Source organism: Malurus melanocephalus, unplaced genomic scaffold (assembly GCF_030028575.1).
Source record: "Malurus melanocephalus ecotype Western Australia unplaced genomic scaffold, MMel_1.1 scaffold_259, whole genome shotgun sequence".
NCBI classification, from domain to species: Eukaryota; Metazoa; Chordata; class Aves; order Passeriformes; family Maluridae; genus Malurus; species Malurus melanocephalus.
This window is the reverse complement of record NW_026623491.1, coordinates 802,068-815,230: the sequence shown is the minus strand read 5'-3', so window position 1 is coordinate 815,230 and position 13,163 is coordinate 802,068. Positions and strand designations below refer to the sequence as shown.

Sequence of the window (13,163 nt, the reverse complement as noted above, 5' to 3'; positions counted from 1 at the left end):
AATGTACATGAAGCGGTGCATTTTTTAAAATAAATGTGCATATGGACATCATATATGTTCCCAGTTAGGATCATAAAGAAAATTATATTGAAAGTTGGCGCGCAGAGCTACCTTCAAAGCCAATCAGATTCCTCAGAGGTGAATTTTGAAAAAGTCAGCAGGCAATGGAGAATCCACAACCTGTTCCAGTGCTGCACCATGTTTAAGATGGAAAAGAGTTTGCTGMTGTCAGATCAGAGATTTCTTCATTGCAGCTTTTGTCTGCTGCCTCTGTTCTTTTGGCTGTGCATCTCCGAGCAAACTCTGTCTCCCCTACAACTATGCTGCAGAAACTGAAGGAAATAACAAGGAGAAATTTTAATTAATACAAAGCGTGAGGTTTTATTGCAAAACAAGACATTAAAATTATTAAAATCATTCTCTTCCTTTGGGAAAATTGTGTTAAAAAATGCAAAACATGACAAAAAAAAATCAGTGTATCAATTAAAGGATTTGCAGCCTGTGTCCCTGCAGCAGGCCACTTTTTCTATGCTCACACAGCATCTATTTCTCACCCTGAGGTCACTTTCAATTTCTCAGCCTCGTGTTTGGTAGCCTTGGGTTTCACTGTTTTGCCCTGAGCTGGATCTTTGCCTCTTTTGCGCTCTCAGTTTTCRTATTTTGTAGCTATTTCTTGTCCATGCTGGCTGCCAGTTTCTTGGCCTTCCTTAGGATTTGTTTCACAGCCACAGCTCATCAGGGGCCTGGTGGGTCTTGCCCTTTGCTGCCTTCTTGGCACCTTCAGAAGGGTTTCTCTTCYGCCTGGTGCAGTGTGAGTGTGGCTGCTCCTGAGACTCTCCGTGCTACGGTGACCAGTGACCATCTCATCAGCTCTGCTTGAGCCCAGCACTGTCCCCACACATCCTCTCTCTTGGCTCCACTGTCCATCAGCTGGTRTCTTTGCAATCTCCCTTTGGTTTACCTTAGGAAAGGCATCTGAACTCTCCGCAGTCTCTGCAAACCTCTTTGCKATTTCTGTTCCCTGAGAGTCCCCAGGGGCACTGCTTCAAGGTAGATTTTTGCCTCTCCAATCTAAAAGCTTTTCTGGCCTTGTTCCCAGTTTTCCAAAYTGTAATGGGACCAAGCTAACCAGCTTTAAGTAGATTTGTCTGTGCCTTACCTGTACCTGCACAGAAATGACGGAAGAGAGGACCTGGTGTCCCCATGTTGAGCACAGACTGGGCAAAAGGAAATTAACTGGCTGTGTATATGAATGCAAGACCAAGAGATGCTCACGAGGACTTCCAGCCAAGGAATTGTTTTACAACTGTAAAGTACTCAGCACAAAACTGACAGCCAAGGAACATGCAACATGCCATTTTTCTCCTGAACGTCTAAGATTTCTGTCTCGGTCTCTCCAACAAAGTACTTCTCCAAAGACAACAGGGAAGTTAAAATCAGGATTTACCACGCAGGCCCCAGGTGCAAGCTCTTTTTGCACTGAGCAGCACGAGCTGCAGCACTGCACAAACTCGAGCTGATCACAGGCAGCACTGGTTTGCAAAACCATAACCACAGCTAGAAGGTGAGTCTCATTGTGAAAAACTGCAGTGCAAAACCCAGTTTGTCCCTGYGGCTAGCGGGTGATCGCAGAGATAYGGAGACAGTGGCTTCCATGAAGGAGGGGAAGATGCGCTCTGGAGCAGACTGTGGGGTGCCCAGACGGGCAGCTGAGGCTGTAGGAGAGCAAAGCAGCACTGGAGGAGAGCCTGCAGCTCCCTGAGCACACAGAGGGCGTTCTCCAGGTCTGTGCAGTGCCGGGCCAGGAGCCCAGGGAGATGGGCAGGGCAAGCTGGAGGCTGAAGCTGCAGGCACTGCTGTGGGAAGCAGCAAGGTGCAGGCAGCTCTGGTGGGTACTTTACCATGGCAGGGACACGCCCTGTGTTGATTGCAGCCTGTTTTTCTGGGCATTAATGAGATAAGCTCCCAACCCTGTCACGGCCTCAAGYCAGAGGATGCACTAGAGCACGTTTAGCATAAGTATGTGGATTTTGGTCACATTTCTTACCTGCGTTCATGATAGGTCTCAACTCCTCGACCCAATCCAGCCCCTTTCCTGCTTTCCTGCGGGTGATCTCAGCAGGTGTCAGTGTCTGGTAGCAAGGGCTGCAAGTGCTGTTGGMCTAGAGACATAGTGGAGGGCACTAAAACAGGCAGTGACAGAAAATAATTGTGGGATCACAGGGGCAGGCTTAAGGTTTATTAGTTTCTATAAGGACCCCCGGGCTGGGCTGGCAGAGAGCTTCAGGGCAGGAATGAGAAGCACTCACGGGGCTGTGGTTGAAAAATGTACACTCAATTCAAAAGTGTCACCCTAATTTGCCTCATCCCTCAGCACCAAAACAAGCTCAACAGTGGARCAAAAATAAAATGTGTGTCAAGTCTCCAGGTAAAGATTTTGCAGTGCAAGCCTGGAAAGCTGAATTACTAGTAAAACACACGATAATATATAACCTTAGTGCACACCYAGCAGCCAGATGCCCTCAATTCTGCATCAGTGGCATCACTGACCATCCTGCAGCATGCAGCAGTGCAAGTTTCGTAAACACATCCTCCCAGAGGTGCTTCCACACATCCTGAACTCCTGCCTTCTTTCCTTCCCTCTTCCCTCTCATAACCTGTAATCCCTGCTTTTGTTTCATTTCAATGCAACCTCCTTGACACGCACCCCACAGTGTTTTAGCTTTGCATTTGCAAACCCCAGCACCACATCATCCTTCTCTGGTGATGTCCATCCCAGGGAAACCTCACACATATCCTCACATCTTTTACGTATGTTGTGTTGTATTTTCCACAACATGAAATCACTTTGTTGTGCAAYTGCTGAAACCTCCTCCCCAGGCACAGCATCCACAGCTGCATCACAAGATGAGTTGGTAGCTCTGGGGACAAATGTCTCTGTCCCATGTCCTAGGCAGCAAGCTGCTCTACATCCAGTGTGGGGGTGTTTTTTGCACCCAGGACTGGAGTAATGGGAGTGGTGTGCCTGGCAGAGGTGTCTGAGCAGGTGCACTGCCTTCGTGTTGGGTCTGTGGTTCAAAATGGTTGATGAATCTTTGTGGAGTGCAATATGCGTGTAATAAAAAGGCACTTTAATGTAATCTTACACTTAGCACATGTTCATATTAAATGAGCATATTCTATGTGWTTATAATAAATCAGCATATCAGCTTATTTATCTGCCAGTGCCACTGCAAGGAGCTCCACCACCCATTCCCCTGCTCAGGGTCCCCGTGCAAGCCTGTGTCTGTGGTGCATCAGCACTTGTGAGCCAGAGAAAGTTTTTCTGTTTGAGGTTTTCTCTTGAGGCCGGGGAAGCAGGTGTCTGCATCTCTTGTGCTCAGCGTAAAGCAGCGGTGCTACTTTCAAAAGGCAATTTCTGAGCAAAGGGTGAATGGAAAAAATAAATATATATTTATAATGGTACGYACCAGCACATGACTTCCTGTTGACTAAACAAGCAACCTCTCCTCTGCTTTGGGGCTAGATCATTTTAATTATTCACTCCATTTTTGCTGTCTAATTTCTTGGTAGTTTGCTTTCTGAATATTTTGTAAAAGTAGTAGTGGCATTCCTCCTCTCCCCCACCTTACACTCGACCACTTCTCTTCAACCAGCTGCTATTTCTCTGTTCTTTCTGACAGAAAATAAAGCCCTGAGCACAAGAAACCTGAAGGGATACCAGGACATTCTTCCATGATCCCAGTAATCTGGATCAGTGCCTCCTGCTAGATAACGCTTCAAATACAGCAGCACAGGGACTGTTTCCAGCCTTCCCCACCAGCCTTTAACTGACCCAGGCTTTGTTCAGAAACAGTGATGGAGTCATCTTCAGTATTTTCCTTWCCCATCTTCAGGTACCTCTCCAAATAGGTTTGCATTGAGCAGAAACGCAAGAAAACTGAAGTGGTCAGCATCTCTCCTTGTGTATTACCTASCACCATATGTTTAACATTTGTAAAAGACTTGGCAATTTACAACAATGGAGGAAGCTGGACAAGCAACTAGATTAGGGAACAGCAGCTTTCTCATGGTTTTCCAAACTCCTTGGGTTTTTTTTGGTTTTTTTTTTTGTTTTTTTTAACCAGAGCCGAGGTGACATCTGCTTATGAGTAAAATCTTGTTGTGGCAAGAGAGTGCAGCTCCTGCTCTAGGCAGAACTGCATAGGAACTGAAGGTCCTCTCAAAATGTCCCCATGGACTTGCTACAAGACACTAAAACACATCCACACCAGCATGTTTCTGGGGATTACAGCTGGAGGCAGGGAATCACTACCATTGACTTTGTGCACTTGCACCTCAGATGTGAGGGAAGTTACCAATCTAAATGAAGGATATTAGAAAGCCTACAGTGTGCTTTAGACTTGAGAGCCCTGCCATTAATTATAGTTCATCTGTTTGCTCCTTCTCTTTTATCTGTGTGGAGACCAAAAAACTCTTCACATTTAAGGGAAAGAGCATGTTTTAAACATGGAAGAATGAATTCCAGTTACAGGCAAGACCGGAGAAAGGATCCTGTTTGACATTTCATGAGACTTGACATGTTAAACCTTTGAGAAAATAATTTTGCACCAATTTAATTTATGGGGAAGACCAGGCTAGCCATGAAGATATTTCTTGACTCCTTCTAGAGTAGAAAGTGTAAAAAAAAATTTCTGCAATCTTTTTGCTATGAAAATTGAGAGCCAGCACAAGAATAAAACTGAAGTTACCATGATTTAGCAGATGAAATACAAACAGTTGCAATCTCGAAGGAGCAGATTGCCCAGATGTTTTGGGGTTTTTTTGCTTTTCTCTTTTTTTTGATGTTTTGTGTAATAAATGTCCTCTTTGAATTATTAAAATTTTAAAAAAACTAGTATTAAAGTGCGATGTGTTGGTCTGACCTAGGAGATTTTCACAAAGAGCAAAGGCTGAAAGGGGACAGCTGTGGCATTAGCAGGAGCATCCTCTCTGATGTGTAGGATAAGGATTCTCAAGGATTTCAGTCTCTTCTAGCTTTGGCAAAACTAGGAGGCAGATCCTCAAGGAGGATAAATGCCACAGCTCTTGAGACCAACGTAGCTGCCACAATGTGTATTCACTGAGCACATGTCCTACCCAGGCACTTCCCCAAGGACTAGGATAGCCCATGCCTGGGACTTCCAGGAGTGCTTCTCCTTYTCCTGAAGTGTGCCATGCTCTCAAATCCCAAGAACAAGTCCTCCCYAAGTGCTGGGCCAGAGAGCCTGCTCTGTTCTGGCAACTCATCTCTCCTTTTCATGTTTTGCATATACTGGTTTCACAAAGCCTTAGCATGCTGAAAACCAGTAAAATTAATAAGGAAAGTAAATCAAGCAGAGAAAAAACGAAGAACTACCCTAGCGTGAGGTAAACAAAAGCCCTGTGTTCTCAGCTATGCCCTGCTCGAGGCAGAAACAGAGCTGAGCATCCCCTGGCTGTCCCCTCRGCACCCTGCCCAGCCCAAGGACTGTCCCATCCCTCAGGTGTCTGTCAGTGCTGAGGAGGGGACGGGTGCCAGGGCAGGAGCAGAGAGAAGCATTGGCATCCCCAGTGCCAGCCTGGCTGTGACAGCACAGACCTCACTGAGGGGGTCCTGACAGTCACCCTGCCACCAGCAGATCTCAGTGCTGGTGCCAATACCACCTGGAACTGCAGGATCGGGCTCCYCAGAGTGGSTCCCCACTGGTYCTTCRTGTAYAGCTTTGCAATGCAGGTCTGCCACYGCTCCTGGTGTGTTGGCAGGGCTCAGACACCCGGGCAATGGTTGAGGTGCCAAAGTGGGGCCAGACACTCCCCACTAAACCCTCCCCACTGGGAGCTGGGTACCCCTCACTCTCCTCTTCAGCTTCAGTGCAGCTCCATGCAGCTGCCAGGCCTTTCAGGGGGTCACAGAGAGCAGGGAAAGCTTGCCAGCAGTTTGGTGTTCCCTGAGCTCCTTCCAGCGGGGCGGCTCCAGGGAGCTGCACAGAGCYGGCCCTGCGGTGGAGCAGGGCAGGGTCACCACCTTCCCTGCACAGCTGCATGGTGCGAAGCCCGCAGGGATGGTGTGGTTTTGCCCACATTCACACTAGTGGCACACAAGCTCTCAGACCCCCTCTAACCACCAGACAATGTTTCCTGCCTTGTTATGCTGTTGAGWTTATTTCAGAATCATTTTGCAGGCAGGGGGAGCCCAGTAGGGAGTGCAGCAGGGGGTGGTGACCAATGGGTGCTGAGCATCTTTCAGAACTGATGCCCCTTTGCATCTCAACACTTTTCAACTCTTGCACCTCCAGAGACCCTTCTAACTCCTCCCTCAACCACACCCCGTTGAATGCCAGCAGGGAGTAAATAGGAGTGTGTGGGCAGGGGACACAGGGGCCAGTCCACATTTCTGTACATCAGGTCAGAGGGCTGCACAGACAGAGCCTGCGAGATAACCTCCCTGTAATCCCATCACCTGAGAGAGCCTGGCAGTCATGGACAGGTAAATTGAGTGCCTCTAGCTTCTTGCTCATATAAGAGATGAGGTTCTTTCAGTTAGAATTAACTTGGTCTCCCTCTGGCACTGACCATTCCTTTCCCTTTCCCCATCTGACTCACTGATCTAACTCCCTGCCTTGTCCTGCTCCCGCAACTTGCATCTCTGCGTCTCTGTTGTTCTTTCTCTTTGACTGTCTGCCACCTGTATTCTTTTCCCTTTCTGTCATTTCTTTCTTGTGGCTATTCTCTGTTCCTTTCRTTGTTTTTCTTTTCTAGAAACAAAGGATGATAACAGAAGGATGAAGTCAGAGGCTATCTGCTGCTTAAGCACCTCAATCCTCTACTTGCACTGCAATTAATTCTGTGAGCTTATTACAACCAATCACTCTCCACAAYTGCATACTATGCACACGCTCAGGGGGCTTCACTCTGATTTCATTAATCTTTATTTGAGGAGATCTCTGTTCAGCCTGCTTCTTCATGCCCAGGTATAATCACAGCTCCCGTGTCCTTGCTGCTTTTCCTTGAGCTATGCTATAGCCATAGGAGTTGCRTGTGTATCCAGCAGTTTATTCCTAGCTAGACATCTGCTCCATCGCTCCCCACAACATCTGTTCATTCATTATTCYTTTTGCACCAGCCATATTCTGAAATCCTCCCTGGAAAAAATCTCTGGGACAATGAACTCCAGAGGAAGGGGGAGAAAAGTAACTGTTGTTAATGAACGTTTCTAGCTGAAAACATGTCTTCTGTGATTCAAATTTTCTTCAATTTGTTCTGAAACTGAAAAATAATCTAAGTGATTGTAACTTAATTTTCCTGTGGTTTGGGGTTGTTTTTTGTTTTTCACGCTTATTTGCATCCACATACTACTCTGCAGCGGCAAAAACATTGAACAGAGTAAAACGGGAAGAGGTGAGAAAAGGGACAATTAAAAGAAGAATCAGAAACATTTTGAAAGCAAAGGGGTTTTCCCAAAACTTCACAAAAAAAAAAAAAAAAAAAAAAAAAAAAAAAAAAAAAAAAAAAGAGAAAGAAAGATAAAAGGGAAAGCAGATTTTCCCTTAAGTTTTTGATATGATGAAAAGCATTTTTCCATGTGGATTTTAATGAAACRTGGACATGGGCATGGACATGGATATGGGCAGAATTGTAGTTGTTTTTCACCTGCCTTATCTGTTTCTTCAGCAAGCAATTGCATTGTGCACAGTGCCTCTGCCCTGTTTTCCACAGCTGTGGCATTTTGACCCCAGGTAAGACCTTTGTAAGCCTCTGGCCTGTCATACCTGCTCATTTCCTGTGCAATTTTCTGGGCTATCCTTTCCGGAAAACCCAAGGATCTGTCATCACAAGAGGTGTCCCCTTTCCAGCATTTCATAATATCCATTCCCCATATGGGGGACAGTCTCTTCACATCCCCAATGACACATCTAGGAGGTGGAAAGCTGCAGTGATCCACTGGTTGGTAATTTTGTGAGGAGACCAATCCATGTGTGTGTTAGGAATATGCACAGGTGTTCATTCGTGTGTGTTTGCACAGAGGCAGGGGAATAGGGTGAATCTAGGGGGCAGGAAGTGAGTCAGCTTTAAGTGTGAGAAAGATGATGAAGAACACGCAGTGGGTATGGGAAACACACACGCAGCAGAACAGCCAGAGAAAGGGGTGACAAAATGCAGTGGTTTCAGCTTGTGCCCTGCTCCTGACACAACCTGCAGCCCAACAGAGCAGGACAGCCACAGTGCCTATGGGACAGACCTCCAAGTACTGCCTCAGACCATTGTTGGGCTGGAGGAAATGCTTCATGGGGATGCTTTACCCTCTTGAGTRTGTGCAGGGCTCTGCAGAGCCTTGTTTCCTCTGTGAGCTTTGCCCTGACAGGAGACATTCCCGCACGGATGTGCTTCTGCAAGAGCCTGCCTGCGTAAAGTGCGGCACAACCGAGTACGTGCACGCTTCCTCTTTCTGCGTGAGCAGCACAGCTATTTGTGCACTGCAGGCTGAAGGAGACAGGGCAGGAAAGGGCCCTTTTTCTGTCTGTGGGACAATCAGGGTGCCTGAGGSAAGAGCGGGTCTGATTCATGTGAGGAGCAGTAGGGAGTGCTACAAAACCTCGAAGAGCAATCACCAGGTAACAAAAGGCAGGAGGACAAGCATGGCTGTGTGAATGAGTACCTGTGACAGAGTGGCCACGTGTGAGGGTGCACAAGGGACAGAAGCTCCTGGAGGAGCACAGAGGGCTCTTGTTAGCTGGACATTGAGTGCTCTACAATGCTCAAAGTTTATTGTGACATTGGCAATCATGTGAAGGGTGTATACATGTGCTTAGACTCTCAGATTTAAACATTTTAAATGCCTAGCAAATGCAAATTCCCCTTTTCTACACTTCACYGGAAACCTCCCAGAAAACCCAGCTTGGTATCTCTCAAACCTAGCCCTGAACATCAGCCTAACAGTGGGAAAAGATGACAAAGGACGTGATTATTTTTAACCTGTTCACTTCTGTTTTGCATTGCTGCGGGGGAGATGAGTATCACACCTCAATGAACCCAGCTGCCTGTGTCCCTCCACTTGGCTGTTAGATACAGCTCATGGCTACCTTACCCTGCCTGTGCTCCTGCTGCCTCTCCCCAGGAGGATCCCTGGCCACGGGAGCAGCCCCACGCCACTCTTGGTGTCTGTCTGGTACTTGTGTCTGGAGAGGGGTMAGCCCATTACATATTCCATCAGCTAGTGGATGGTGTCTTTCCCCMGTCCTGCACRCTCTCAGCTCTGCTCTTCTTTAGGCAGTGCTTGGAAGACATTCAGTCCAATCTTCTCTGAAGAGGTTCTAATTTAATCCATCCCTTGCCCCAGTGGATTTTCAGGATTTCATATRGCGAAAGTAACACCTCTTGATGACTGAACTCCAGACTCTCTCATCTTCATAGGTCTTCTCGGACACCTTCATCCTTCTCCCTCATTGGGATATTTTCAGATATTTTCACACTCTACCCAGCTGTAGTTGCTGTTTGACTAATCACCACGAATTCACATATCATTTCCACTCACAAGGTCACCTGCTTCATCCCCAGAGTCACGTCTGCATCCCTTCCCTAGAACATTTAATGCAAATTACTGACACTCTTGGACATGAAGAGGATATTTTCGGCACTGAGCCCCCAGCAAAGACACGGTAAACTGCTGGTTTTAGAGTGGGGCTGATTTAAATTTTCTCTTGTCTTCTCCTGCAGCATCCTGATGCACAGGAGACTCTTCCTGTACAACTTCAGGAACCTGCTCAAGGCCAAGGGCCGGCGTGAAACCTACCTCTGCTTCGTGGTGAAGCGCCGGGATAGCGCCACGTCGTGCTCCCTGGACTTCGGATACCTGCGCAACCAGGTAGGGGGAGCACTGGCCAGCAGGACCAGAGGGCTGTGGCAGCCGTGCGACACACCGGGGTACGGTGTTTGAGGGGTGCAGCCTCCGGGTAACGCTGCGCTTTGTGCCGCCCCCGGGTGTGTTAGCAGCAAGACATCYACACTCCCTGCTGCTTTATCAGTCTTCACCTTCCAGCTTAGCTCCCGGCCATCCTTTCGTACAYCCCTCCACACCGGTGCCCCGCTGTGCTTTTCCAGCCCTTACGYCCCACCGTGCCTTCCCCGCGTGTGMGCTGACCCAAGAACACGCCCCACACCTTGCTTTTCCTCCCCTCACACCCCATCCACGCCACACGTCCCTCCGTGCCCGTGTCACACCGTGCCCGTCCCCGCCACCTGACGGCCGGTGCCTCTGTGTCCCCGTTCCCCGAAGATGGGCTGCCACGTGGAGATGCTGTTCCTGCGCTACATCGCCGCCTGGGACCTGGACCCGGGCCGCTGCTACCGGATCACCTGGTTCACCTCCTGGAGCCCCTGCTACGACTGCGCCCAGCACATCGCCAGCTTCCTGCGCTCCTACCCCAACCTGAGYCTCCGCATCTTCATGGCCCGCCTGTACTTCTGCGAGGAGCGCAAAGCGGAGCCCGAGGGGCTGAGGCGCCTGCACAAGGCGGGGGCACAGATCGCCATCATGACCTTCAAAGGTGAGATGTGGCAGCAAGGAAGAGATGATGGAGAGCTAGAAAAGACCCAGGAGTGGGGGAGAARGTAGGACAAGGAGCCAGAGAAGATGATGCAGGGTATGATGGTTTAGTGGTCTAGGAGAGGTCAGTGTCCTCTTGAGCRCCCTGTAACTCCTCTGTACCTTGCACAGATTTCTTCTACTGCTGGAACACGTTTGTGGAGAACAAGGAAAAGGCATTCAGAGGCTGGGAAGGGCTGCATGAAAACTCTGTCCATCTCACCAGGAAACTCCGACGAATCCTCCTGGTGAGGGCCAATTCTCCTTCTTGTTCTGGTGCCTTTTCCTTCAGTTTATTCCTGTCTTCTTCACTACAATTCTTCTCTTGCTGCTCATCCCTGCCATCTGCCATTTCATTCACTCATGTGTCCTCACCTTCCACATCCCTTATGCCTCTTCCTCCAACTTTCTTCATCTCTCTCTCCTCACTCACTTCTCCTTCACCTTTCATCCCACCTCCTGCCATTCCTCCCTCRTATTTATAGATTTCTGCCTTGACAACTGACACACCATTTATGTTTTGTCCCTACAGCCACTGTATGAAGTAGATGATTTACGGGATGCCTTTAAAATTCTGGGACTTTGAAGTGAAAATTATCAGCAATGAGAAGACTTCTCAAACACTTGTTCTTTGACTTCCAACTCTCTCCCTTACAACAGATCTTTATCTTTTTCCCTCCTTACATCACTCTTCCATCCAGCCCTGTGTCTAGAGATAAGACTATCCTTACTTTTTCTTTTTTCCAAGGAGAATTAGGCTGATCTTCTGAAGACACCTTTCCCAGGCTCACGTCTTATCCATAGCCAGGACTCCAGTGGCATTGCCAGAGAGTGATTTGCCCTCCCTCAGTCCCTGCAGAGCTAATTCAAGTGATCCACTAAATGGAGCTCTGGGTTTAGCCTTGCCCGGGTGGGAGCACACAGCCTGCAGAGCTGTTTGTGTGATCATGTTCTCACTGCACTGCACTGACCTGCACATTTCATGAGGGCTTTGAGAAGCACATGTCTTGGCTCTCTGAGCTGCACCACACTCAGCTGCTCTGTGTCCTCCCCCRTGAAATGGTTTATTTGTCCTTCTGGTTGTGGGTAGGAAGTTGAAAACCATCACCACTGAAGTGGTATAGCCTAGAGCACCACAGCTCTCACTGTGTGGAGTACTCTCCGTCCACTGAGCATTTCCCCCTAGACCAGAATGCAACATGCTCCCTCCCCAGGCGACTGCCTCTGCCAGAGACACCTTTACAGTCCCACAGTCTTCTGTTTGTCCAGGCCTTTTACTGCCCGTAACATGGCCAGCAATGGCTAGTTGGTGATTGTACTGAGAGGTGGCCAGGAAAAAATCCTGTTATAGGGAAAGCTCTGTAGGCTGTGGATAGATATCTTCTGTAGGGACAGAAATCAAACCCTCCTCCTGCCTGGCAAACACTGTGTTTCCACGGGGGTCCCCATTAGCACCTGATCTGGTGGACACAATCTGTCCAAGCTGCAGAAAAGGGTTCACAGTACATGCCTGCTCACCACCCCTTCCCACCACCTAAATTACAGCTGTATTGCCCTCTCCAATCCACCCTCTTGAGGCTTTGACAAGGCTAAGGGTGTCCCACACTCCGGGTGTGCTGTGTMATTTCCTTCATGAGGGCTGCAAGTTCTCTGCTCTGTCCTGTTCCTGTTTCTGGGTGAGGCTGGAGGCTCCTCAAGGCTGCAGGAGGACAGCAGAGAGCCCTGCTCCTACAGGGCCTCCTCCTGCTCCCAGAGGTCACAACCAGGTGCATCACAAGCTTCCTACAACTTCAGGCTCCCAAGGCACTCTCAGATTGAGGAATTTAGACCAGGAATGGCAATGAAAGTCCTTTGCAAAGCATTAACCTGCAAGCATGGTGTTGTATATTTGTTTCATATGGTGCATATTATTTATATAAATAAAGGTCTTACAAATTAGCATCTGGTTTTGTCTTTTTTTTTTTTTTTTTTTTTTTTTTTTTTTTTTTTTTTGTATCACGTGGGTGAAGGAGGTAAATTTGACCCAGAGGATTGATGTGTCATCTTTCTGATTTCTGGAGAGACAACCTGGGACTATCTTTTTAAACTCTCTTTATACTTGTAGCTTTGAAGTTATTGRCAGTGTCACCCCGCAGATCAAGGCAAATAAATTGTTCAGGTACTTTGGAAATACTRCCAAAAATCTCTGAAGTTATTTGAGATGCTTCTTTCATTGCTGGCCAGCCTGCTGTCCCCATTCATGACTCATAATTGACCACACTGGACACAGAAGAGCTCACCCAACATGCTTCACAAAGCAAGGAAAGAAGCAAAGATGTATTAAAAAATCTTTGTTCTTCAGCTTTTGATATTGATCTGTACAACAGCATTGTCCTTCTCAGTGAAATTGCTAGAAAAGTAGCATTTTCTTAAAAAAGAGTTGAAATACTGTCTTTTCCTTGAATTCTGACTGGCACTGGGTTGAAGATACTTGTTGAAACCCGACAACAGGTGGCATTGTACAGGAGGAGAATAAACRCAATGGGTAAATACAAAGAAGCACGAACTACATTAAGAATAC

General features: G+C 47.8%; 1 protein-coding gene across 1 annotated transcript; it reads left to right on the top strand.

Moving 5' to 3' along the window:
* Positions 1-9,718: 9,718 nt before the first annotated feature.
* Positions 9,719-12,518, top strand: AICDA (activation induced cytidine deaminase; the record flags this gene model as incomplete). The annotated part of the gene is made up of 4 exons (XM_057375842.1): positions 9,719-9,883; positions 10,295-10,565; positions 10,736-10,851; positions 11,136-12,518. Coding segments are annotated over 4 exons (606 nt in total), but the record flags the coding sequence as incomplete, so codon positions are not given.
* Between the last annotated feature and the right edge of the window lie 645 nt (positions 12,519-13,163).